Raw genomic sequence first — 27375 nt, forward strand, 5'->3', positions numbered from 1 at the left:
CCCCCTAAAATTGAGGTCTCAGCTTATAGTTGAGTTAAAAGACTTGACTGTGCCTCCTGTCTTCCCACAGTGACTAGCAATCTTATGTCTCCCTCTCCAGCCCAGGCCATTTGGTCTCTCAAACCACTCCCTTCTTAGCCACTATCTGTTAAAAGGTTAGATCTTTGACAACAGCAAGCAGCGAGATTGATACACTGTTCATGCCGGTCTCAAAAACTTCCTTTTACATCAGAAGGAAGGGCTCTGGGTTATGTTCCCTCTAAGCGGGGTGAATGAGCAATCGCTCAAACATTATAGGAGCGTTGCTCACAGATTTTACATGTTCACTCATAAAAATACTTGCAAATCTGAAAAATTGTTGATTTTTAGAACTTGTTGCTCACATGAAAAACTGCATGCATGCACTCAGCCAATCCTTAGAAGGAGTATTGGCTGTGGGACCAGTGTGAGCAATGCAACAATCATCCTGCTTGCTGCAGGCAAAGATCTAATCTTTAACAGGTATATGATCGGGGGGGGTGGCGGAGGGGGGACATCAGACTGCCTGTTACTGTGGAGGAGGAAGGCAAGGAAGATGAAGGGGGGTTGGGGGAAAGAAGAGAAGAAGAGAGAAATGTCAGTCTCTGCAGGGAGGGGGGCGTGGAAGATAGAGAGGGAGGGACAGAGAGAGCGAGGGAGAGAGAGAGAGAGAGAGAGAGAGGAGTGACAGTCATGTTAGATAAGTGTAGGAGAGGGAAAGGGACAAATGTAGGACACTAAAAGGGAGCAAGAATGGAAGATTAGATTCTTACCTTGTTAATCTTCTGTTGTAAGACATAGAATTCTGTACTATAACTGTTGCATCCTAGTAAGCGCGAACTTTACAAAAGTGTGTCACTCAATACTCTGAACTCCTCCCCTTCTGCAGTGGAGAGCAGCTCCCTCTTCAGTTAGTATCAAAGGAATCAAACTCCACTGAAATAGAAGAAAAGAGAAGGAAGGGCATAGGGAATTTCTCCAGCGACAAATCATATTCTGTTCTGCTCTGTAACATTTGAGAAAAGAACAATGATTAATAACCATTAAGAATCAACGCTGAACAACAAATAAAGTACATAAGTAGCTAGGAACCAACCTGCTAAGTGCAACTAGTAGGAGCCATAAAAACCCTCCAAAGGAGAAAGGGAATCTTAGAAACAGGAGTGGTTAATTTTGGAATGGAAAATTATGTCCCCAATGCGTTTATCTCATATATTAGACATTAAACTACCCAGTTATGCTAAGGATAATAACATTATTTTGGATACTTGGAAGACCCTGAGATGCATAAATAAACTAACTGAAATTCCTATAGAGAAATCTTTGCGTCAATCACTATGGCTCAACTCCAAGATACAAATAGGCGGTCAAAAATTGCACGGAAAGATTGGATGCAAGTAGGCATAGAACATTAGAGGATGCTATTTCAAATAGAAAACTGATTGATTTTTCACGGTTGCAACAAAATTTCAATTTTATAAATGGTTGCAACTGAAACAGGCTATTCAGAAAGGGTCGCCATTCAGCATACAGTGGTGCCTCACACAACGAACTTAATTCGTTCCAGGAGCAAGTTTGTTATGCGAAAAGTTCGTTATGTGAAACGCGTTTTCCCATAACAATACATGTTAAAAAAAATAATTCGTTCTGTAGCATAAAATATGCTAAGATGACATAAAAAAAAGATAAATTTTTGGTTATTATTTTTATTTAGATACATCTAAAAACATAATTGTTTTTTAAAACACACATTTTTTAAATTTAAAGACAGACTAAGTAGAGTCTAATTTTACAGTGAGAGAGGGCAGAGTCTCAGCGGCAAAAACTGGGACTTAACTGTTCATTTTTTTTTTTTTTTTCTACCGTGTTTCCCCGATGATAAGGCAGGGCCATCAAATAAGACAGCCCCCCCTTTTTAGAAAAAAATGTAAAATAAGGCACCCCCCCGCAAATAAGCCACCCACCGATACCTGCGCTTACCCGAATCGGGTGGTACGGTGGGTGACTCCGTGTGGTCCCTGGCACCCCCGACACGATCGGGGCAAGAGGGAGCTCAAGCCCTCTTGCCCCCCCGACTCCCTGACACGATCGGGGCAAAAGGGAGCTCAAGCCCTCTTGCCCCCCCCCGACTCCCCGACACGATCGGGGCAAAAGGGAGCCCAAGCCCTCTTGCCCCGCCGATTCCCCAACTCCCCGACAATATCGGGCCAGGAGGGAGCCCAAGTCCTCCTGGCCACGGCGACCCCCTAACCCCACCCTGCACTACATTACGGGCAGGAGGGATCCCAGGCCCTCCTGCCCTCGACGCAAACCCCCCCTCCCCCCAACGACCGCCCCCCCCAAGAACCTCCGACCGCCCCCCCAGCCGACCCGCGACCCCCCTGGCCGACCCCCACGACACCCCCAACCCCCTTCCCCGTACCTTTCTGTAGTTGGCCGGACAGACGGGAGCCAAACCCGCCTGTCCAGCAGGCAGCCAACGACGGAATGAGGCCGGATTGGCCCATCCGTCCCAAAGCTCCGCCTACTGGTGGGGCCTAAGGCACATGGGCCAATCAGAATAGGCCCGGGAGCCTTAGGTCCCTCCTGGGGGCAGGGCCTGAGGCACATGGTCGGGTTGGGCCCATGTGCCTCAGGCCCTGCCACCAGGAGGGACCTAAGGCTCCCGGGCCTATTCTGATTGGCCCATGCGCCTTAGGCCCCACCAGTAGGCGGAGCTTTGGGACGGATGGGCCAATCCGGCCTCATTCCGTCGTTGGCTGCCTGCCGGACAGGCGGGTTTGGCTCCCGTCTGTCCGGCCAACTACAGAAAGGTACGGGGAAGGGGGTTGGGGGTGTCGTGGGGGTCGGCCAGGGGGGTCGCGGGTCGGCTGGGGGGGCGGTCGGAGGTTCTTGGGGGGGGCGGTCGTTGGGGGGAGGGGGGTTTGCGTCGAGGGCAGGAAGGCCTGGGATCCCTCCTGCCCGTAATGTAGTGCAGGGTGGGGTTAGGGGGTCGCCGTGGCCAGGAGGACTTGGGCTCCCTCCTGGCCCGATATTGTCGGGGAGTTGGGGAATCGGCGGGGCAAGAGGGCTTGGGCTCCTTTTTGCCCCGATCGTGTCGGGGGGGCAAGAGGGAGCCAGGCGGAGAGAGGGCAGTTAAGCGCAGTGCCTGCGCGGAAGGATGCAGCTCGGGCGACTTCGTTATGTGAAACGAAGTTCGTTGTACGAATCAAGACATAAAGTTCGTTGTGCGCAGCGTGCGCTGTGCGAGGCGTCCGTTGTGTGAGGCACCACTGTATTACCAACAATTGGAAAAACTACACATTTTGGTGGAATTCAGTATGCCATATTTATAAGATGGAAAGAGCTATTGCTACGCAGAAAGGGACTTACAATAAGTTTATAAAGATCTGGGGACCAATGGAAAAGTATTGTAATGAGTAGACATTTTTTTAAGGGAGATTATATTTACACATTGGGGGGGGGGCGATATAATTTTTATTTGAAAGTTTGTTTTACTTACTTTAAGATGGGTGGGAGGGAGGGGATTTCTATTTTTGTTTATGAGGATTTGATTAAGAATTTTAAGTGCTGTATTGAAATTATAATGGATATATTTATGTACACTTATTGTCTGCTTTAAAATGACTCAAGAAATTTAGTTACTTTAAGAAAGGTGGGGGTGGGGATGTATATTTTTGTTCTAGATGATATGATTAAGAATTCCAAGTGTTATATTGAAAGTTTAATGAATATTTTATTGTATACTTGTTTAAGATTTAAAATGAATAAAGAATTTAAAACCAGAAAGGGTTCCCTGAATGGCGTAATTTTAAATAATTTTTATAACCTGCAATTCCTCTGTTTTCAAGCAGATATGCTAGGGCATCAAGCCACCAAGTGGTATAAATTAATATCTGAACTTATGAATAAGAAACCCAAAAACGCTATTAGGGATATTTGGAGCATTGAGATTAAGCAGTATATCTCTGCATCTCGATGGCCATGTATTTGGTCTTGGAGGAAGAGGTGTACGGCGTCAACATCTATGAAACAAACTTTGTTTTTTGTTACATCGTTCTTTTTGGACCCCAGTTAAGTTGAATAAATTAGATAATTCTAGATCTAATAGATGCTGGCACTGTCACCTTGACATAGGAACATTAGACCATCTATTGTTTTACTGCCCTAGAATTCTGAATTTTTGGAAATCAATTTGGGGAAAAATTAATAATATTTTAAATTCTGAGATTCCTTTAACTTATGAAATAATTTGCGGTACTATTTTGCATATTAAAGATCCCCTAGATAAACATAAAAGACGTCTCTTTAATTATGACAATTACAGCTATACAACAGATTACACAAAACTGGGAAAAATTTTACATTTTGGTGGGCAAGTTACATATATATATGTCTAATGTATAAATATGAGAAAATGAATGCTGCTATATTAGGGAATATTGAAAATTTAAAATTAATTTGGGGCCCAATGACGTCCTTTGTAGAATCTCTATAGTTATGGTTTGTCATTAGATAATATGTACATCCAAGGAGGGGGGGAGGGATGGGAGGTAAATAAGGCTGGAAAATGGTTGGAAAAGTTTTGGTGGGTGAGGGGAGGGTATTAAGCATGAATTTTTGAGAATTTTAAGTGATGTCTATATTGTAAAATGAATAATTTACTCTGTATTTCACTCATTGTATATGTTTTAAAAATGAATAAAGTATATAAAAAAAAAAGAAACAGGAGAAGAGGTCCCAAGATGGACAATGGCAATGTCCAAGATAGAAATCGAGTGAATCAAAAGTCTGCACAGGGTGGGCTGAACAGAATCCTATGTCTTATAAACAGAAGATTTAAAAGGTAAGAACCTATTCTTCCATTCTGTTGCAAAGACATAGGATTCTGTACTATAGCTGATATACCAAAGCAGTGGCAGACATCTGGGGAGGAACATATGAGTCTGCCTGCAGTACTGAGGATATAAAAGTGTCATCCTCTCGAGTCACCACATCCACTCTGTAGAACTTCGTAAAGGTATGGAGAGTAGACCAGGTTAGCTACTCTATAGATTTCATCAGGAGAAACAGCCTGGGACTCCGCCCAGGAAGCAGCCATGCCTCTAGTCAAATGAGCTGTGTGATAGAAAGCTGATTTTCCCACAGGCAATGTAGGAAGAAGAAATTGCCATAAGAATCCTTCTAGCAATTGAAGCCTTGGAAGTTGGCTTGTCCCATCTGGACTGGCTGGTCAGTACAAAAAGGTGGTCAGAGGCGAGAGTCAGTCCTCTCCAGATAGTGAAGTAGGATTTTGTGCACATCCAGCTTCTGTAAAATCCTGGTCTTGCTTCACCGAGCCAATGGGGTGAAACATGGGTAAGCAAATTCCTTGACCGATGTGTCAGGCAAAGACCACCTTCAGCAGGTACGAAGGAACCATCCGCAGAGAAACACTAGAGTCTGTAAACGTGAAGAACAGTTCTCTACAGGAAAAAGCCTGTAACTCCAAGATCCGCCTTGTTGAGACTAAGATCAAAGAGGATTGCATCTGGCAGAGGTTCATATGGAGCCTAAGAAATACTTCATAACAACATTAAGGTCCCAAGCCAGAAATGGCCTACACAATCTGAGCATCCTCAAAAATATTAACATCTGGATGAGATGCCAGTGACTGCATACCTCTCCAAGCCCTAAAGCACAAGAGGCCGGCTACTTGTACCTCAAAACAAAACCACTAGGCCCTTTTCTAATCCAGCTTGCAGGTATGCTAGAATCGTCAGGATAGGAACCCTCTCCTACTCCACCTGCTCCTTGGTGCAACACAACTGGAAAGCTTTCCAGGTCTTTTACATAAACTGCAAATGTCACAAGCTTCTTTGCTCTAAGGAGAGTTGAAATGACTACCTCTGAGTAACTCTTACGAGTTAGAACCTTGCACTCAAGAGCCATGCCTAAGACCAAAGCGCTCTGGATTCTCCATAGGAACCAGACCCTGGCTGAGTAGGCCGGGATGAACTGGCAGCCTGAGAGATCTGCTACTTTGGGGGCATACCAAATCCACATACCAAGACCAATAAGGCCAGTCTGGAGCTACCAGGATCATTAGCCCCTGGTTGCTCGCTATTCTGCAGATAATCTGAACCACCATGGCCCATGTTGGAAACACAGAGTAGGAACTTGATGGGCCAGGGCTGAACAAGGGCATCCAGCCATGTGCTTCCCGGCTCAGCTCTTCAACTGTAGAAGTGAACTGCCTTCACATTTTTGGCTGTGGCCATGAGATCCATGTCCAATCTTCCCCAGTGCTGAACAATGAGAACGAATGCCCTCTGGGACAGAGCCCACTCCCTCAGATCCAGAGTCTACCTGCTGAGAAAATCAGCCTGGATGTTCTCTACTCATACCACATGGGCAGCTGAGAGGGCTTGTAAGTGAACTTCCACCCACTGGAATAACATCTGTACCTCCAGGCATAGGGGAGTGCTTCTGATGCATCCTTGTCTGTCTACTTAAGCTACTTTGGTGGTATTGTCTGAAACCCCCCCAACTCCAGCCATGTGCTTCCCGGCTCAGCTCTTCAACTGTAGAAGTGAACTGCCTTCACATTTTTGGCTGTGGCCATGAGATCCATGTCCAATCTTCCCCAGTGCTGAACAATGAGAACGAATGCCCTCTGGGACAGAGCCCACTCCCTCAGATCCAGAGTCTACCTGCTGAGAAAATCAGCCTGGATGTTCTCTACTCATACCACTTGGGCAGCTGAGAGGGCTTGTAAGTGAACTTCCACCCACTGGAATAACATCTGTACCTCCAGGCATAGGGGAGTGCTTCTGATGCATCCTTGTCTGTCTACTTAAGCTACTTTGGTGGTATTGTCTGAAACCCCCCCAACTCCCGACAACCTTCCCCATCAGGAAAGACTGCAACATCTTCAGTGCCAAACAAATAGCTCACAGTTCCAAATGGTTTACTGACCACTTGCTCTCTGACCGAGTCCCTGTGCCCTGAATAGGGCGACCATAGCAGTGAACTTGCCAGCATTTCAGGCTGGCATCAGTCATGAGGGTCACTCAAGAGGCATCAATAAGGCATCCTCTGCAGCCACCAACATAAGCTGCGTTTTGCCCCCAAAGATCAGGGAAGCTGCATCTGTAGAAAGTGCAGTTGCGGTGACCACCTGAAGAGAAGTGTCCTAGAGTGGCCGATTATGCATTCTCACCCAGGGGACAACTTCCAAGGAGGCCACCATCAAGCCCAGCACCTGAAGGTAATGCCAGGTCGTAGGGCTCGGTAAGGCTAGGATCTCTAAGATCTGCTTCCTGAGCATGTTTGCGTGGCTCAGGAAGAAAGACACAGCCCTGCACTGTGTAGAAGCAGACTTCCAAATATTCCAAGCTCTGAGTCGGCTATAGTTGACTTTTTCGGAAGATGACTATCCAAGCCAAGCCTATGAAGACGATCTACCACCTGCAGTACAGTGTGCTCGCCTTTCCGTTGTGAAGGGGCTCTGACTGGCCAATTCTCCTGATAAGGATGCACTGTATGACCATCCTGTGTAGGTGAACTGCTATAACCACAAATCACCTTGGTAAAAGTGCATGGTGCTGTGGCCAAACCAAAAGGGAGTCCCACAAACTGAAAGTGTCACTAGAGAACATGGAATCTTAGATATTTTCTGTGATCCGTTAAAATGGTAATGTGAAAATATGCCTCTATCACATCCAGGGAGGCTAGGATCTCCCCCGGAGCTACTGCTGTGATGACTGTGTGGACAGTCTCCATGTGATAGCAGGGAACTCTGACCACCTCATTTACTGACTTTAGGTCCAGGAAAGGCCTTGGGCACTAAGAAGTATATGGAGTATCTACTGGAGCCCAATTTTTCTGCAGGAACTGTTTCCATGGCACGAATGTCCAAGATATCATAAGAATTGCCACTGCTGGGTCAGACTACTGGTCATCGTGCCCAGCAGTCCGCTCATGCAGCGGTTCTCTGGTCAAAGACCAGTGCTCTAAATGAATCCAGCCTCACCTGCATACGTTCCAGTTTAGCAGGAACTTGTCCAACTTTTGTCTTGAATCCCTGGAGGGTGTTATCCCCTATAACAGACTCCGGAAGAGCAATACAGTTTTCTACCACTCTCTGAGTGAAGAAGAACTTCCTTACGTTTGTACGGAATCTATCCCCTTTCAACTTTAGAGAGCACCCTCTCATTCTCCCTACCTTGGAGAGGGTGAAGAATCTGTCTTCATCTGCTAAGTCTATTTCCTTCAGTATTTTGACTGTTTGTAATTCTTTTAATGATAAAGGCTCTTTTTTTTTTTTCCATTATTTTTTATTTTCAAATTTTACATAAAGTGTACAAAATATTAAAATACAATTGATAAATATATAGTATCACTTTTATATCTAATACATTATATATCTAAATTTAATTTTCCCCCTCACCCTCCCCCCACCCTTTTATTACTTTAATATAATATTTTAAATTTTCAAATTTTACAGAAAGTATACAATATGTTAGAATACAATTGATGAATATTCAATAACATTTTTATATCTAATACATTATGTTCTAAATAAATTTTATCCCCTCTCCCTCCCCCCACCCTTCTATTACTTTTCATTCATACATTACATATTGTATAATATATTATATCATATTATATAGAAATTATTTTCCTTATCCCCCCTCTATGTGTGTCATAAAAAAAAAAAAAATCCTGAGAAGAAGAAAAGAAAAAGAAAAATCTTACTATTTATTCATTACAGTATTTTGTCAATGGCCCCCATATTTTTATAAATTTAGTATATGTCCCCCTTTGTATTGCTATTGTTCTTTCCATTTTAAATATATGACATATTGTATTCCACCAAAATGTATAATTTAGGTTGTTATAATTCTTCCAGTTGTTAGTTATATGCTGAATGGCAACCCCTGTCATAATTAATAAAAGCTTGTTATTTTCTGGTGAAATTTGACTTTTTTTTCTCATCATCATTCCAAATAATATTGTATCATATGATATTGCAATATGATTTTCCATCAATTTATTAATTTGTGGCCAAATTGAATTCCAAAAAGTTTTAATATAGGGACAATGATACAATAAATGATCTAATGTCCCTGGTTCTAGATTACAGTGCCAGCATTTATTGGACTTAGAACTGTCTAATTTTTGCAAACGTGTAGGGGTCCAAAAAGCTCTATGTAATAAAAAGAACCAAGTTTGTCTCATAGATGCTGACACTGTACATCCCATTCTCCAAGACCAAATTAGTGGCCATTGAGATGCATTAATCTGATGTCCAATCTCAATGCTCCAAATTTCTCTTAGACCATTTTTTGGTTTTTTATTCAAATATCCAGATATTAATTTATACCACAATGCGGCTTGATGTCCTAGGAAGTCTGCTTGAAAACATAAGAACTTTAAACTATATTGATTATTTAATGTTTTCCATTCAGGGAACCCAAACTGAATGGCCTGCTTCAATTGCAACCATTTAAAACTTTGTGTTTTATTAAGACCAAATCTATGTTGCAATTGTGAAAAATCCAGCAGTTTACCTTCTGAAATAACATCATCTAAAGATCTAATGCCTGCAATAATCCAGTTCTTCCAAAGGATTTGAGCTCCGCCAATTTTGATCTTGGAGTTTATCCATATAGATTGATTAGTTGATTTGTTTATTGGGATAGGTGTTAATTTATCAATAAATCTCAACGTTTTCCAAGTATCCATTAATATTTTATTTTCTCTGTATCTTCTAGGTATGTTAATACTTGGCAAATGAACTAAATTTAGGGGAAACATAAGGCGCCATTCTAAATATAACCAATCCGGTGCATTATCCATAAGTTCTGGGAGGATCCAATACATACCCTGACGTAGAATATAGGCTTGATGGTACCTATAGAAATTTGGAAAATTTACCCCTCCCTCCTTAATTGATTTTTGCAAAGTTACTAAAGCTATTCTAGGTGTTTTACCAAGCCAAAGAAATTTTGTTAAAATGCTATTAAGCTTTTTATAAAAGGACCCCTGAAAATAAATAGGTATCATACTCATTTGGTAGCAAACTACAGGCAAGATCATCATTTTAATAGTTTGAACTCTTCCCCACCAAGAAATATGTAATGGGTTCCATTGTTCACATAACTCCGTAACTTTTTTTAATACATATTTTTCATTCTCTTTTACAGTATCTTCAATTGTATTTTTAACTTGAATGCCAAGATATTTAAATCCTTCTTCTTTCCATATAAATGGAAAAGTATCAAATAATCCTTTTACACAATGAACATTCAAGGGTATAATTTCAGATTTATTCCAATTAATTTTATATCCTGAAAATTTACCAAACTTATCAATTAATTCCAATAAAGAAGATAAGGTTGACTCTGGATTTCTCAAATAAAGTAAAATATCATCAGCATAAGCCGAAATTTTATATTCCATATCTGAATATGGAATACCTTGTATCTCCCTCGCTTGTTGTATTGCTAACAATAAGGGTTCTAATACAACATCAAATAACAAAGGAGATAGAGGACAACCTTGTCTAACTCCCCTCTGCAATTGAAAACCATCAGATATCTTATTATTAATATTTAGTCTTGCAATCGGGAAGCTATACAATGTTTTTACCATTTGTATAAATCCAGAACCTATACCAAACCATTCTAAAGCCTGATACATAAAATTCCATTCTACCCTATCGAATGCTTTTTCAGCATCTAATGAAACTGTAAAAGCCGGTTCATCCATTTTTTTTTATAAGTTTAACATGTGAAACAATAGTCTAGAGTTATTAGAAGAATGTCTTTTAGCAACGAAACCCGTTTGATGCATATCTATAATATGTGGGAGAGCTTTGGCTAATCTCAAAGCCAAAATTTTCGCCAAAAGTTTATTATCAACATTTATCAAAGATATAGGCCTGTAGTTTGAAACCAAAGTAGGATCTTTATTTGGCTTAGGCAAAACAATTATTATTGATTCAGCCATAGTACCTTTAATATTACCTTTTATAAGTTGTGTCTGATATAAATTTAGTAAATGTGGGGAAAGGATATTTTGAAATGTTTTATAAAATTCTACTGTATAACCATCACCACCTGGAGCGGATCCAACTCTAAGAGATCTCAATGCTGTTTCTAATTCTTTTAATGATATAGGTTCATCTAAACTCCGTTTTATATGATCAGGAACCTTAGGTCCATTAATTAAATCTAAAAAATTTTTTCCATCTTTTTGTCTCTCCAAATAAGGCTCGGTAGAATACAGGTCCTTATAAAATTTTAAAAATTGTTTTAATATTATATTTGTTTGATTTGTTATTATACCATTATCATCTTTTATTCCATTAATATTAGTTTTCCTTTTTTTTGCTTTAAGATAATTTGCCAATAATCTCCCCGCCTTATTAGAATTTCCATAATACATTGTTTGCTTGGAAAACAAATCTCTTCTTATCATTTTTGAAGTTAATTCATTATATTTACCTTTTGCTTTCAAAAGAGCTTGCAAAACTTCATTTTCCCATTTACTTACCAATTTAGCTTCTAATATTTTTATTTCTTTTTCTAATTCTATATATTGTATTTTAATCTGTTTCCTAATATAAGCTGAATATGATATAATATTTCCCCTCATAGTTGCTTTAAATGCATCCCATACATTCTCTATAGATGTATCCTCCACTAAATTTAGTTGAAAAAAATCATTAATTTGTATTTTAAAATTTTCCAAAAATTTGTCATCTACAAGCAATGCATTATCAAATCTCCAAAGAGGTCTACCATTTTCTAATTGATCTAATTGTAATTCTATCCATACTCCCGCATGATCTGAAATAATAATAGGATCTATGGAAGCTTTAATCACCTGTTGCACTTTATTTGTTGAAACAAAAATATAATCTATTCTTGAAAATGATTTATGAACCTGTGAACAAAATGAAAATTCCTGATCATTAAAATGAAGAATACGCCATATATCTTTCAAATCACATGATTGAACCAAATTATCTAAACCTAAAGATTTTATATTTTTACCAGGTTTTTTATCCAATAATGGATCCATTACAGCATTAAAATCTCCAGCCACCACTAGATTAGAAGCAGCTAGTGGTAATAACATATTCTGTAATTTTTTAAAAAATTCTGATTGATTCGAATTAGGGGCATATATATTAAACAACGTCAGGGCATCATTTCCCATACCTATATCAATATGCATCCATCTTCCATGTGGATCTGAATTTTTTACCTTAATCTTGGCCATACATTTTTTATTTATAAGGATTGCTACCCCTGCTTTTTTACCCTCTGCTGGAGCAAAAAAACATTCCTTTACCCACCCACCCGATAGTTTCTGTGATTCCTTTATACTAAGATGGGTCTCCTGCAGACAGTAAATATCCGCATTTTGCTTTTTTAAAAATGTTAATACTTTTTTCCTTTTGATTACGTGATTCAGGCCATTGACATTAATAGAATATATCTTAAAAGACATTATACATTTTAATACTTCTCATTATAATCTTCTTCTCCTCTTCCTTCATATTTAGAATCCAAAAAATGTTTTTCATGACACACATATTTACCCCTAAAATATCTAATCCCTTGTTTATTTTTTCCTTAATCATAGTAAATACTCTCCTTTTCCCTCCCTTTCCCACCCAATACAATGGCTGCTTAAGGATACACATTGGAACTGTAACCCAAACATTCTCCTCCCCTCTAGGCATTCAATATTCAATCAAATTCCCCTTCTATCTATTTATATTAACCTTTAATATCTTTAGTCATATTTTCTTAACATTTCATTAATGTATCTTTATCCATTTAACAATTTTTAATTTATATTTCCTTAGTATTATTATTTACATCATAAAATTTTATCTTAAACATATATTTAGTATGTTATTGATGTTTTTCCTATATCTTGCTCTTTCTTTCTTATAAATTTTTATTGTCTTTTCTTTATATCATTTTTTTTTCTTTTTTCAGATATTTCAATATTTCATACTTTTATAATTATTTCATAAAGTCATCAAAACCCATCTTAAAATTTTATGTTAAAATATCATAGGTTCTGGCTTAGAAAGAAAAGCTTTTAGTTTTTCTGGATCCTCGAAGTATAAGGATTTATCTCCAGATGATACTCTCATTTTCGCCGGATAATATAGACCATATTTAAAACCTTTTTCTTTTAGTTGAGGTCTCATGTCTAATAGTCTCTTTCTTTTATTTGCTGTGTTTTTGGCAAAGTCCGGCAAGAACCATATTCTAGATCCTTTATAGTTTAGATTTTTGTCTTTCTTTGCAGAATTTAATATTTCTAATGCTTGTTGGTATCTAAGCATTTTGAAAATTATTGGTCTTGGCCTGCTTTTATTTTCTGTATTTTTAACTGGAATCCTATGCGCTCTTTCTATTTCTAGTGGTTGTTTCAAGTCCAGTTGTAGTATTTTTGGAATTAAATTTTCTAGAAAAAGAATAGTATTTTTTCCCTCTAAATTTTCTTGTATTCCAAAAAGTTTAATGTTTTTCCTTCTTCCTCTATTCTCATAGTCTTCCAGTTGATCTTTCAATTTATTTAATTCCAGACTATCATTTTTACATCTGTTTGTTTCGCTTTCTATGACCTCCATTCTGGATTCTAATTCAGTTGTTCTTTTGTTATTACTTTCCATTTGTCTGTGAATGTTTAATATTTCTTCCTTCATTTCAGACATATTGGTTACTGTTTCCTTAAGCATTTGTTTGATTTGTCTTAGTTCTTCCATAACTTCTGCTTTACTCAATATGTCAGGTTCTTCAATAGGAAGTGGGATCTTGCTTGGTGTTATTTGATCTTGTTTTTGTCTTTTTGCTGATGTGCCAGCCTCATTTTTGTTTTGCCTGGTACTTGCCATGCTGTTGTTTCTTTTTTCGTGGATTTTATTTATTCAGTTTTGTTAGGAATCTTAAAATATCTTTCAGTCACAATTTTTTGTAATCTGTCTTTGATATCTTTTTTTTTTTTTTTTTACACCAGTGTTGCGTTGTTTTAGCACTGAGCGGATTGCAAATCAGTCACTCTGTCCAAATATAATAGTCAACAAAAGAGAAATCCTTTTCTTCTTCTTCTCAAGCCTTTCTCTCTCAGAATTTCATTCTGATTTCAAGCAGCAGAAATTTTCTCACATTAATTTCTTGTCAGTTATCTGCTTTATTGTCTTTTTAAAGTATCTTGATTTTGTATCTCAAGAAACTGCTTCAAGCAGAGGATAAATTGATCTCTCTCAGGACTCCAACTCAATACCGGCAGGAGAGAGCTGCTTCAAACTGTCACAGCTTTGGATTGTTAAACTGACAACTGCCTTATAATGAGATTGATTTTTTTTCAATACTTCAAGTAATTAGTTGATCTCCCAGGGCTCCGACTGGCTGTAAAGGGCAATTTCAAACCGCCACATCTCAGGAATTTAACTGACAACAGGCTTCATATTAGAATCAGTCTTTCTTTTACTTTTTTTTTTTTTTGGTCAGTTTAAATTTTTGACATCCCTTCTCAATATCGTGCCGATTTAACTTTCTCTATTCAATAGTCTGTCTTCACAAAAAGAAACCGGCAAAAGGATAATATTGATCTCCTTCATTCACCACCCGTAGGGCTCTGAGTCAGCGCCGGCAGGAGAAATCAAACCGCCACATAAATCAACTGATAGCAGCCTCACAACAAGATCGGTTTTTTGTTTTTTTTTTAACTTTTATTCAGTTTTCATCGCTCCAGCAAACCTCCTCCTCAATCTCCTACTGTTTCAGTAAGGAGAAAATTTGCCGATTCTTTGCCCTCAGAGTCTCTGTTCAGCGCGGGCAAGAGAGGTCTGTTTCAAACCGCCACAGCTCTATCCCTCTTTAATTTCTCTCGCTGCAAGCCTCTCTTTCTCAATGCCCATAAACTTTACCTTCGTTGGCCAATTTAAGTTTTTATCTACCTTCACTCTCTGCCTCGCCGTTTCAGCACAGATAAAAGCCGGTAAAAGATTCAATTACCTTCCCCTCAGCTTTTTTTTTGATGTCGGCGATTTGATGTCGGCACTCTGCCTTTTCAGCTGTTATTCTCTCAAACTTTAACTTCAGGCTTAAGAGGGTAACATCATCTTCATTAATAATTATTTTTTGATGAAATCTTCAAGAAGGGAATAATATTTTTTATCTTCAGTTGCCTAGATGAAGAGGAGCTTTGCTATTACACGTCCATTCGTGTTCCCGTTAAGCCACGCCCCCCCATACCGATAAAGGCTCTTCTAAACTTCCTTTTATATGATCAGGAATTTTTGGACCTTTAATTAATTCTAAAAATTCTAAACCATCTTTTTTCTCTATCTAAATAAGGCTCAGAAGAATAAAGGGCTTTATAAAAATTGTTTTTAAGATAGGACCAATAGGTATCATGTCCCCTTTCAGTCTCCTCTTTTCAAGGGAGAAGAGGCCCAGTTTCTCCAATCTCTCACTGTACAGCAACTCCTCCAACCCCTTAACCATTTTAGTTGCTCTTCTCTACACCCTTTCGAGTAGTACCATGTCCTTCTTCATGTATGACGACCAGTGCTAGACACAGTACTCCAGGTGAGGTCGCATCATGGCCCGATACAGCAGCATGATAACCTTCTTTGATCTGTTTGTGATCCCCTTCCTAATCATTCCTAGCATTCTGTTCGCGTAATGCGCAGCTGCAGCGAAAAAGGCGAACGGCTTCATCGACTTGTCGATCAGAACTCCCAAGCCTCTTTCCTGGGAGGTCTCTGTTGCTTGGCATCCTTTTCTGGCTGTCCAGCTGGGGAGTCAAGAAACAGATCTGGAGGGGGCCAAGAAAACAATCTTGTCCCCTTCCTGAATAATGTCCAGAAACCAACAGTCTGATGTGATCTGTTCCCATTCCCTCCAGAAAGCCAACAGTCACCTGCCAATGTAGGGTGGTGGTGGTGGGGTTGTCAACCTGGAGTCATTCTGGCTTTTATTTGGCTGAACCGCCACATGAACCAGAGGTTAGCTGGTGCTTATAATTGCCAAATCCTATTCAATACGACCCAGGGGAAAGTTTTTCTTTGGTGGGTCAGGGGCAAGAAGTTGTAGTTTCAGATCCGTCTTCTGTTACAGGTTCTCCGGCCAAAAATTTGGGATTATGTTCAGGTCCTGGGTTCCATGATAGTGACTCTGGAGGTGGTGCCGTGGGCTCAGTTTTATGAGGCCTCTGAAGCAGCCTCTTCTATCCAGGTGGTCGCTGATATCTCAGGATTATGAGCGGCAGCTGAGATGGAGTCCGCAAGCCTCTCACAGCAAGCATTGGTGATTAGATGTGGAACACCTGTTCAAGGGCATGCCATTAGCAACTCCAGACTGGCTGGTGATAATTATGGACACCAGCCTGACGGGGTGGGGGCGCAGTGCCTCCAGTCCTCGGTGCAAGGCACGTGGAACTCCGAGGAGGCTCAATGGTATATCAATCTTCTGGAGCTAAGGGCAATCAGGCTAGCTCTCTTGGAGTTTCAACTGCTGATTCAGGGGTGGTCGACTATGGGTGTTGCATTGGATTGCACGTTTCCAGGGCTCAGTGATCTTGGTGGCTACGGATTGGCCGCACCATCCGTGGTATGCGATCCTCTGAGGTTGCCGGTGAGTCCTGACTTACTCAAACAGGGGCCGATGCAAATGGAAGATCCTTCCCGCTTACTCACACAGGGGCCGATCCGAATGGAAGATCCTTCCCGCTTTGGTCTTATGGCCTGGCTTTTGAATGATCACAGCTAAGGCATAAGGGATTGCTATTCTTCTGCAGGCAGAAAAGAGATCTACGTCCATGGCTTATGCCAGGGTCTGGAGAGTTTTTGATTCTTGGTGCGGTCAGATGGGCGTTCCCCTTTTCAGGCTTCCCTTTCCCAGCTTCTATCATTCTTGCAGGATGGGTTTTCCAAAAGGTTAGCCTACAATTCTCTTCGGGTTCAAGTTGTGGCTATCGCCTGTTAGAGTATCGAATTCTTTGTTGGCTTCGCAGCCAGATGTTGTTTGGTTCCTGAAGGGGGTGAATCACATTCGCCTGCTACTGCGTAAACCGTGTCTGGATTGGAGTTTGAAATTGGGGGCTTACAAGAGGCTCCTTTCAAACCCTTAGATAAGGCGACGCTTAAAGACGTTACCTTAAAGGCGTTTTTTCTGATAGCTATGGCGTCCGCTCGACATGTGTCGGAGTTGCAGGCCTTATCTTGCAGGGATCCGTTACTACATTTCTCAGAGTTGGAGTCTCGATTCAGATGGTTCCTTCATTTCTTCCCAAGGTGGTCTTGCATTTTCATGTCAATCAGTCCATCTTTCTACCATCCTTCAGGGAAGAGGATCAGGGGGTCAAAGTTTCAGTCCTTGCGTTTGCTTGATGTGCAGAGAATTCTCTTGCACTATCTTCAGGTGACTAATGACTTTCGGCGTACAAATCACCTCTTTGTGCTGTTTTCAGGACCCTGGAAGGGTTTAGCAGCCTCCAAAGCCTCAGCAGCTTGTTGGGTCCAGAGGCTGTTGCTGCTGCTTACTTGTTTGTAGGCAGGAGATTGCCTGAAGCTTTCCATGCTCATTCCACCAGGGCAATGGCTACTTCTTGGGCCGAGTTCAGATTTTCGTTGGAAAAAATTTGTAGAGCGGCCACTTGATCATCCTCGAACACATTTTCTAAGCATTACCGGTTGGATGTGGCAGCGTGCGCAGAGGCATCTTTTGATGCTTCGGTTATTGCAGAGGCGGAGTTTGCGTCCCACCCACCCAGATTGAGGATTGCTTTGCTACATCCCCACTAGTCTCTGGATTCATCTGCTGTCATTGCTAAGGAAGGAAAAATTATGTTTTGACCTGTTAATTTTCTTTCCTTTAGACACAGCAGATGAATCCAGGGCCCCACCTGGTCTTGATATCTGCTGTTGTTCCCCTCATGGGTTCATTTGGTTGTTCCTTCAAGTTTGTTGTTCATGTTGGTTATATTTGTTTACATATGGGAAAGAAGTTTTTGTTATGCATTTGCATTGTACCTGATGCTTGGGCAAAGAGCGATACTAATTGGCCAGGAGACGTTCCATCCAAGAAAACACCTGAAAATCAGTTATCTATCTCCACCTACTGGAAGATATGTGCTATCCCACTAGTCTCTGGATTCATCTGCTGCGGTTGCTAAAGAAAAATAGATAAAGAGAGCTAAAAATCCAAGACAGCTGCAGAAAGGGCTTGTGGGAATTTAACTGAAAAATAAAAAAAATGTCTAAAAAGGGGTTTTGGAGGTGGGATAACCTGACTAAGCTCAGAAACCCTCAAATCTGTTTTTTGGTGGGCCTTCAGACCCTTCCCTCTCCCCCCTGGTTTTCCCCATGGGGAATAATAGAAGTACTCACTGTGACTTCTGGTGCCCGTCAGCTTGCAGCAGCCTGCCTACAGGGAAAGGATTTCTGCCTCAGAGAATGCCAGGAATATGTCCACCTCTGTAGAGCTTCTGGCTGCTAGTCAGGCAGAACCAGACCATAGACTCCTACTCCTGAAAATCCATGTTATGTGTTGGGGAGAGATAATTTGCAGCCGGCACCCCAATACCCAGAGTATTATTACACAGGGGCCCCACAGCCTGTGCTCAAGCCTATGATAAATCAGCAAGTGAGCAAGCTCCAATGGGGGAACGGATCCCGAACTCCAGAAGAGACACAAAGCAGGCTGGTTCTACAGGTACTTAGCGCAAGATTGGCCTGAAAGCAGTAATCCGCCCACTTGGGACTGCGTCCTTTTCCCTCACAGAGTAAACCCAAGAAGGGGACCTCCGAGCACCAAAGCCATGCAGTAAAACAGAAAACAGATGTCAAAAATACCCAAAAATAAGAAAAAGAAAGTAAAACAGAACAGATCAGAACACTCCTAGCAGAAGGAAAAACTGAAGAGGGAGCTGCTCTCAACTGCAGAACAGGAAGAGTTCAGAGTTTTGAGTAACACCCTTCTGCAAAGTTCGCAACTGCTGGTAAGCAGCAGCTACAATACAAAATCCTGAGTAACACCCTTCTGCAAAGTTCACAACTGCTGGGAAGCAGCACAGTACAGAATCCTATGTCTTTGCAACAGAATTACCGATATACTTGAATATAACCCCCCCCTTCTCCCCCTATTAAGCAGAGCTAAACTGAACATCAATCATTATCTGTATAGCAGCTGAATTTTGCTACTATGTGGATTTCTTGAGGCCAGCCCTTGGCCCACCTTTCCTCTGCCTCTTCACTACAGAGAGGGTCAGGGCAATTAGACATGTTTTCAGCATGGTGTTAACTTTATAGCTAGTATACATAACTTCCTTTGAAAATTAATACCACTATGTTTGAAAAGAAAGTTTGACAAATGAGTAAATCTACTTAAATATTAATTATAAAATTAAATCTCACCTTAAGACTGTTACCAGGTGATCTTTTCTCTGGTGGCTTTAGAAGACTAGACTTTTCAACTAAAATCTGCAAAAAGGGATACACAGCAGAAAGAAAGATTAGGTTCTTACCTTGATGATCTTCTTTCTTGAAGATATGTCTAATGGTTCTGAAAGCTAGGGTTTTGCATTTAAACCCACAAGTTGCTTGCAGAATGCTAGCAATCATCTTTTGAACGCCACCTCTTTCCCAAGGAGCTGCTCCTGCCCCCTCAGTTTGTACAAAAGTAATCACTAGGGAGGGAGGCATGTTTGATTACTTCAGCCTCCTTGGAATCAACCTTTGGCTGGTTAAACAGCTACTGAAATGCAGGAGCCATAGATTAAAGCTTGGACATAATTTTGGTCATCCTCAGGGAGACCTCTGGAGATTCCCATCACTCTGTGACTAGTAAGGTGATGTCCTGATGTGCAGGGAAAGAGGTAGTCTGAGCATTTGAGCCGCTGATGACTGTGTACTGAGAATTCAATGGCTGTTGAGGTTTCAGCTTCAACTCCCTGAGCACATTCATAATAACAACATGTTGTACAGAAGCAAACTTGAAAAGCCAGTACACAGATGGATCTTCTCCCTGGTCAAGAGCCACTATTGCCTCCCAACTTCCAGTCCCTACAAGGAAACTGAAATCCTCCAGGGAGGATGCTGCACCCTGTGACAGTAAAGGCATGGAGTCTGACCTCCAATCTTCCCAGTATTCTTTCTCCTATTCACATAGGCTAAGAGCTGGGTCTCTAAGCTGTGGGAGAGGTCTCAGAGCAGGATCACTCCCTGGTCCAAAGCCAACATGCTTCTAGGCAGCACAGACTGTCCCGGACCCATAAGATAAGTTTTACACAGAAAATTAACTAACTCCAGGGTAAACCCTTGAACCGTGGGACCAAGAGACCCCTGTAGGACTTCAAACTGGCTTCTCTTGGGCTCTACAGCATCCACTTACATGCTTTTTGCACCTTCACTAACTGTAGGCTTCAAGAGGAACTTCCCTGCCAATCGGGTTCCCTACGGTTCTCCAGCCCTAGAGGACTCTTGAGGAGGCTAAGCCCAAGGCTCCCACCTCTCTCTTGTGTGCCTCGCCCCACTCCTAGGCTGATCATCCAGTGCAAAACTGGCATGGAACTCATTGTGTCACACCTATAAGATGGAGAGAACAATAGCCATACAAAAAGGGAACTATAAAAAATTTAAAGAGATATGGGGGCCATTGACAAATTATTGTAATGAATAGATACCACTTTTCCATTGTAACTACAATGCAAGTGAAGGGATGGGAGGGGGAATTTTATTAAAGGTTTGGATAAGTTAAAAAGAATATTTCATAGGATATATTTGACTGCATATGTTATGGTAGGGATGGGAGGGAAGGGATTAAAGTTTATGTATTATCGTTAAATGACAGAAATTCAAGTGATGTATTTAATTTCAATTGTCAATTTGTTGATACACTTGTTGTAAGAGGTAAAAATGAATAAAGATTTATTTAAAAAAAAAAAAGAAAATTAGATAATTTAAATCCAAGATGGTCTCCACAATGATTTTGCACAAACACCCCTTGGGGGCTCCCCTGAAGTTAAAAAAAATTCAGGGAAGGGTGTTTTGGAGAAGGAGGACCCTATCTCTGGCCTCAAACCCTGAAAAATGAAATTTTCAGACTTCCATGATTTTCCCAATAGGGAATAATGGACTGTACTCACTGTACTGTGCTGGTACCTGCCAGTGTCAGCTTTATTGCAGCCTGACTGAATAGAGAAGACTTTCTGCCTCAAAACTGGCCTAGAAGTGTTCCAAATCTGGAAATCTTTGGGCTGCTATTCTGTCCAGCACCAACTGTGAACTCAACCTTCATGAATCTTCGATGGGGATTTGGGAGTTGAGTTCATGTGGGTGAGATAAAAATGCGGCCGGCTCCATGAAACCATAAGGGACTAACACAGGAGCTCCACAGCCTGCATGCTCAAGCCTCTATCACAAAAGGCAAGCTAAATCCCAGAGTTTTGACCCCCCCCCCCAAGCTTTGACCCCAATGTTTGAAAATGCACAAAGCAGGCCAGCTCAGCAGGTACAGCCAGGGGTTGCCCTGCAAGCTGCAGACTTCCCTTGCAGAGTCTGCATCTTCTCCTATGCAGAGCTTCCCCACCTGTAGAGACTGCTGGGCACCAAAGCCTCATGAAACGGATGAAAAAATACCCCAAAATAATAAAAACCAAACAGAGCAGATCAGGACACACCTTGTCAACTCAATCGAAAAAGGAAAAACTGAAGAGGTAGCTATACTCCACTGGTGAAGGAAGAGTAGCTGAAAGATGCGATTGACATCTTTCTGCAAATAACTCACGACCAGGAGATATTCACCTAGGAGTACTGACACCTATGTCTTTACAGCAGAACAGTCTTCTGAAAGGATTGCATATGGACCCTGGCACACTGCACAACTTCCAGCATGGCGGCTTTGGACCTCAATATATGAAAGTAATCCTGAGCTTACAAACCTGGCAGAAAAGTTGTCCCAAATCTGATACTGTCCCCATTCCTGAAGATTCCATCTCCATCCCTACTCCATTCTGTCCCCACAGACACTGCCCTCACCTGCACGGTTCATAGACAAAACTGCCGAAGACAAAGGTGCGCGCCGACAACTGAGCGCAAGACGGAAGCGCGCGCCGAAGAAAGAGTGTTTTTAGGGGCTCCGACGTGGGGTTTTGTTGGGGAACCCCTCCCTACTTTACTTAATACAGATCGCGGCGGCATTGTGGGGGGTTTGGGGGGCTGTAATCGCCCTCATTATACTGGAAACTTAACTGTTTCCCTGTTTTTTTAGGGAAAAAGTGAAGTTTTCAGTAAAATGTGGGGGGTTACAACCCCCCAAACCCCCCACAACGCAGCGCGATCTGTATAAAATAAAGTGGGGGGTTCCCCACCCCTCCATCGGAGCCCTTTAAAACAGTCATTTTCTTTGGCGCGCGCCTCCGCGTTGCGCTCAGTTGTCTGCGCGCGCCTTTGTCCTGACACCCATCTGCACAAGCCTCAAACACTTATGATTTTATATTTAAATTTTTAAAAAGGGACAATATTCTGTATAACTGTTTATAAATCACAAACGGAGTCTTCCATTTCAATCTGGTTTTGGTATAACCTTCCCAATTCAGTTGCTTGTGTTTCTACATCAACTAGGAAGATAATTGGTTTGTCTTTCAGATATAGCGGAATTAGGAAAGGTGCAGAGGTGACAAAAATGTTAAAAGGTTTGAGATTACTTCCCTATGAGGAGAGGCTAAAGGGGCTAGGGCTCTTCAGCTTGAAGAAGAGGCGACTCAGGGGCAAAATGATAGAAGTCTCTAAAACAACGAGTGGAGTGGAAAGTGTAGATATGAATTGCTTGTTCACTCTTTCCATGCGATGAAGCTACTAAGTAGTAGATTTAAAACTAACTGGAGAAATATTTCTTCACACAATGTGTAATTAAACTCTGGAATTTGTTGCTGGAGAATGTAGTGAAACCAGTTAGTTAGCATGGTTTAAAAAAGGCTAGGATAATTTCCAAAGAGAAGTCCATGGGCTATTATTGAGATGGCTTGGGGAAATCCACTGCTTATTCCTAGGATAAGTAGTATAAAATCTGTTTTACTACTAAGGATCTAGCTAGGTACTTGGGACCTGGGATGACCACTGTTGGAAACAGGATACTGGGTTTGAGGACCTTGGTCTGTCCCAGTATGACAATTCTTATGTTGTTAAGAGAACTACACTGTGTAATAGATGAAAGCAAAATAAGTGTCTATTAAAAATGATGGAAATGCTCGATATCAGTAACGATGGATGAATCTGTTGCAGTAACAGTAAAGATGCTTGAGCAGCTGGGCACGTGATGGAAGAATGTTGCAGATAGTAGGAATCTGATCAGGAGACAAGACTCTTGTTGCTACCTCAAAGGCAGACAAGATGCAAATGATGTCATTTAACAGCAGTTCATTTAAAACCAAAATCAGCTTCTACAGTTTATCACTGAATTCTGTTGCCAATTGACTAAGGCATTTTCAGTTTTTTATATATTGATACTAACATTTTAAATGCTGTTCCATCTAGTTCAGTGGTCTCAGAATCCTTTGCAGGACCATATTTGGATTTGTAGGAACTTGGAGTGCCGCAGAAAAAAATACTTAATGTATTATTAAAGAAATGACAATTTTGCATGAGGTAAAACTCTTTATAGTTTATAAATCTTTCTTTTTGGCTAAGTCTTAATAATAAGGAGAAATTAGGTTCTTACCTGCTAATTTATTTTCTTTTAGCTTCTCCAGTCCAGTAGAGGTTAATCTTTACGAATGGGTATATATCCAATCATGACCAGCAGGTGGAGACTGAAACAAAACTGTGGAATAGTATATAATATATTCCCTTCTCTATTCTCATCAGTCTGCCAAATAGCCAAGCAGAACTAAGAACTGGAAACAGAAATAAACAATACTCCAAACAAGAGTAACAACTAACATACCCAAATGCTGTTGGAAAATGTAGAGGAGAAATACTAGAAGGAAAATGTCCCCACAGCTTGCCAGCTAAGCCAGCCGAGCCACAGACGCTGTCCATCAATTCTCCCCGGTACTAGAAAAATACTAGAACCCGCAAGGAAAAAAAAACAAAACTGCCCGCGCAACAGCCCTAACACAAGAACAGACAGGGTGGGGACCTCTACTGGTCTGGAGAAGCTAAAAGAAAATAAATTAGCAGGTAAGAACCTAATTTCTCCTTCTTTAGCACTCTCCAGACCAGTAGAGGTTAATCTTTACGAATGGGACGTACCAAAGCAGTCCCTCTCACGGGTGGGACCCCCAAAGGGCAGACACCAGAACACGCCCACCGAACCCCGTGTCCCGGCGCACCTGAACATCTACCCGATCGTGTCTGACAAAGGAATGCAAGGAAGACCAAACCACAGCCTTACAAATGTCCACTGGAGGCACAAGCGACGACTCAGCCCAAGAAGCCGCCTGACGCCGAGTGGAATGAGCCTTGAAACTCCGGAACGGGCTTCTGCCTCAGAAGATAAGCGGAAGCAATAGTCTCCTTGATCTAGCGCACAATAGTAGCCATAGAAGCGCCAGCCCCCCTACGAGGGCCCACCAGAAGGACAAAAAGATGATCTGATTTCCTGATCTCCTGAGTCCGCTGCACATAAGAGCGAAGGACCCGACCAACATCCAACTTGCGCAGCTGTCTTTGCTCAGAAGAGCCCTCCCGACTATCCAAGACCGGGAGGACCACAGATTGATTGACATGAAAAGGAGAAACTACTTACGGCAGAAAAGAAGGAACAGGCCTCAAGACAAACCGATCCCTAGAAAACTCCAAGAAGGGAGCACTACAAGAGAAAGCCTGTAGCTCAGAAACACGCCTAGCGGAAGTAATGGCCACCAAAAAGACCGCCTTCAGAGTAAGGGCCTTCAAAGAGCAGCCGCCCAACGGTTCGAAGGGCGGGTGCACCAGAACAGATAGAACTAGATTGATATCCCAAGATAGAACAGAGGGCCAGCAGGGGAGGCCTGATCAACTTGGCCACCCGCCAAAAGTGAATCACATCAGAAATGGCTGACAAACATTGACCTTTCACTAACCCACAAAAGGCTGACAAGGCCATAAGCCGAACCTGGAGAGAAGACCAAGCCAGTCATCTATCCAGGCCATCCTGCAAGAACTCTAAGATGGTAAGCAGGAAGGCACGAAGAGACCATTCTTCTGTTCTTCTGATCTCACTTGACCTTTCGGCAGCTTTTGATACGGTTGATCATAATCTCTTATTGAATAGATTACAATCCATAGGCATTACGGAGCAAGTCCTTCTCTGGTTTAGATCTTATTTAGACAATCGATCGTCTATAGTTTCCTTTAATGATTCAATTTCTACTAGTTTTTCTGTCTCTTATGGTATTCCACAAGGTTCTATCCTGTCCCCACTTCTGTTTAATATTTTTCTTGCTCCTCTTCTATCGGCTTCTCCGTATTTGCTTATGCGGATGATATACAACTCTTACATCCTCTTGACCCTAAGTTCATCTGAAATTGCAGCTATTAATGAGAAATTAAACCAGATTCATCTATGGCTCGATGATAATAGACTGTCTTTAAACATTAATAAAACTAACACCTTGCTCTTCCCCTGGAAAGACAATCATAAAATTGCTGTTCCCATTACTATCCAAGGGGTTATTCTTAAACAAATAAACAAGATCCGAATTCTAGGTGTTATTCTAGATGAAAACCTAACCTACCATGACCACGTTAGTTATGTGGTTAAGGCTACTTTTTACAGACTACGTCAAATACGGTCTATTTCAAAATTCCTATGTCCCAAATCATTGAATATATTAATTCATTCAATGATTATTTCAAAAATTGATTACTGCAATTCTTTATGCAAGGGAATGGCTCAAAAAGAAATTAGAAGATTGCAGATAATTCAGAATGCCTCTATTAAATTAATTATGGGGGCTAAGAAGTTCGACCATGTTACTCCATTACTTCAAAAGGCACATTGGCTCCCAGTATCATACCGTATTTTATACAAATTATCTTTACTTACATTTAAATCGTTATTATACAAAACCCCTGCTTTTATTTACAAAGTTTTAATTCCATATAATTCTCCAAAATTTTTAAGATCTAATGACCAACTTTTGTTGGTCATTCCTACTCTTAAAATTATTAACACTCGAAGGCAATTCATTTTTACTGTAACGGCGCCACAGACATGGAATTCACTCCCACTATATTTAAGAGAGGAGAAGAATTTGGAAAAATTTAAGAGCCAACTTAAGAGTTTTCTTTTTAAAGATGCGTTCAATACCTAATTGAAATGTTAATTGCTCTTTCATCATTTGCTCTTTTATGTATTTTTATCTCCAATTATTTATTTGTCCTCCCATTCCTATTGGGTTTTACCTTTAATTGTTGATTCTTTCCTATCGAAAATTGTATTTCTTCCCCTTCTGTCCTATTGTTTGCTTGTTTTGTTTTAATTAGTTTGTGTTAATTAGTTTGTTTGGTGATTTTATACCGTTGTTAATGTTACTTTCTATTTTATGTATATTTTAGAAATTTATTTTATTATGTGTACATCGCTTAGAATTTATAATAGGCGATTAATCAAATAACAAATAAACTTGAAACTTGAAACGCACATAAGCCCGTGAGGTAGAAATCCTCCAGGACCCCAAGAGAGTAGAGATCACCTTATCTGAATACCCCTTCTTACCTAGGCGACCCCTTTCAAGAGCCAAGCCGCAAGTCAGAAGGAAGACGGGTCAAACATGGCATTGGGACCCTGCGTCAGAAGGTCACCCAAGAGAGGCAGAGGGAGAGGATCCGCCACCAGACGCCTCATCAGATCCGTGTACCAAGGACGTCGAGGCCAATCCGGAGCCACCAGATCCGGGTGGCGAACAATGCGGAGAAGAACTCTGCCCACTAATGGCCATGGAGGGAACAACAGCCCCTCCTGTTGGCCATGGTTGAACCAGAGCATCCAGACCCTTGGCCAGACCGTCCCTGCGCCAACTGAAGAAGTGAGGCACTTTGGTGTTGCCACTTGTGGTCATCAGGTCCATCAGGGGCTCACCCCAAACCGGCACTATCAACTGAAAGGCCACAGGGCTGAGACACCACTCTCCGGGAGCTAAGATGTGAAGACAGAGGAAGTCCACCTGAACATTCTCCACCCAGGCTACGTGAGAGGCCGAGAGGTCCAGAAGGTGAGACTCCGCCCAAAGCTTGCGCTGAGCCACTTCCTGCACCACCTGAGCGCTCTTGGTGCCTCTCTGATGATTGACATAAGCCACCGCTGTGGCATTGTCCGACAGAACTCTGACCGACATGCCCATGAAGAGGGAGCG

At 41.4% G+C, this 27375-nt stretch overlaps 1 protein-coding gene across 2 annotated transcripts in view; it reads right to left on the minus strand.

Moving 5' to 3' along the window:
• NUSAP1 (nucleolar and spindle associated protein 1) overlaps positions 1 to 27375 on the minus strand; it is a 141576-nt gene that overhangs the window by 57253 nt on the left and 56948 nt on the right. For both annotated transcript variants that reach the window (XM_033953010.1, XM_033953009.1), the window contains one exon: positions 19454 to 19519. In XM_033953010.1, coding sequence (XP_033808901.1) covers positions 19454 to 19519 — 66 coding nt within the window. The remainder of the gene's footprint in view (positions 1 to 19453; positions 19520 to 27375) is intronic.

This window comes from Geotrypetes seraphini, chromosome 7, assembly GCF_902459505.1.
Source record: "Geotrypetes seraphini chromosome 7, aGeoSer1.1, whole genome shotgun sequence".
Classification (NCBI taxonomy): Eukaryota; Metazoa; Chordata; class Amphibia; order Gymnophiona; family Dermophiidae; genus Geotrypetes; species Geotrypetes seraphini.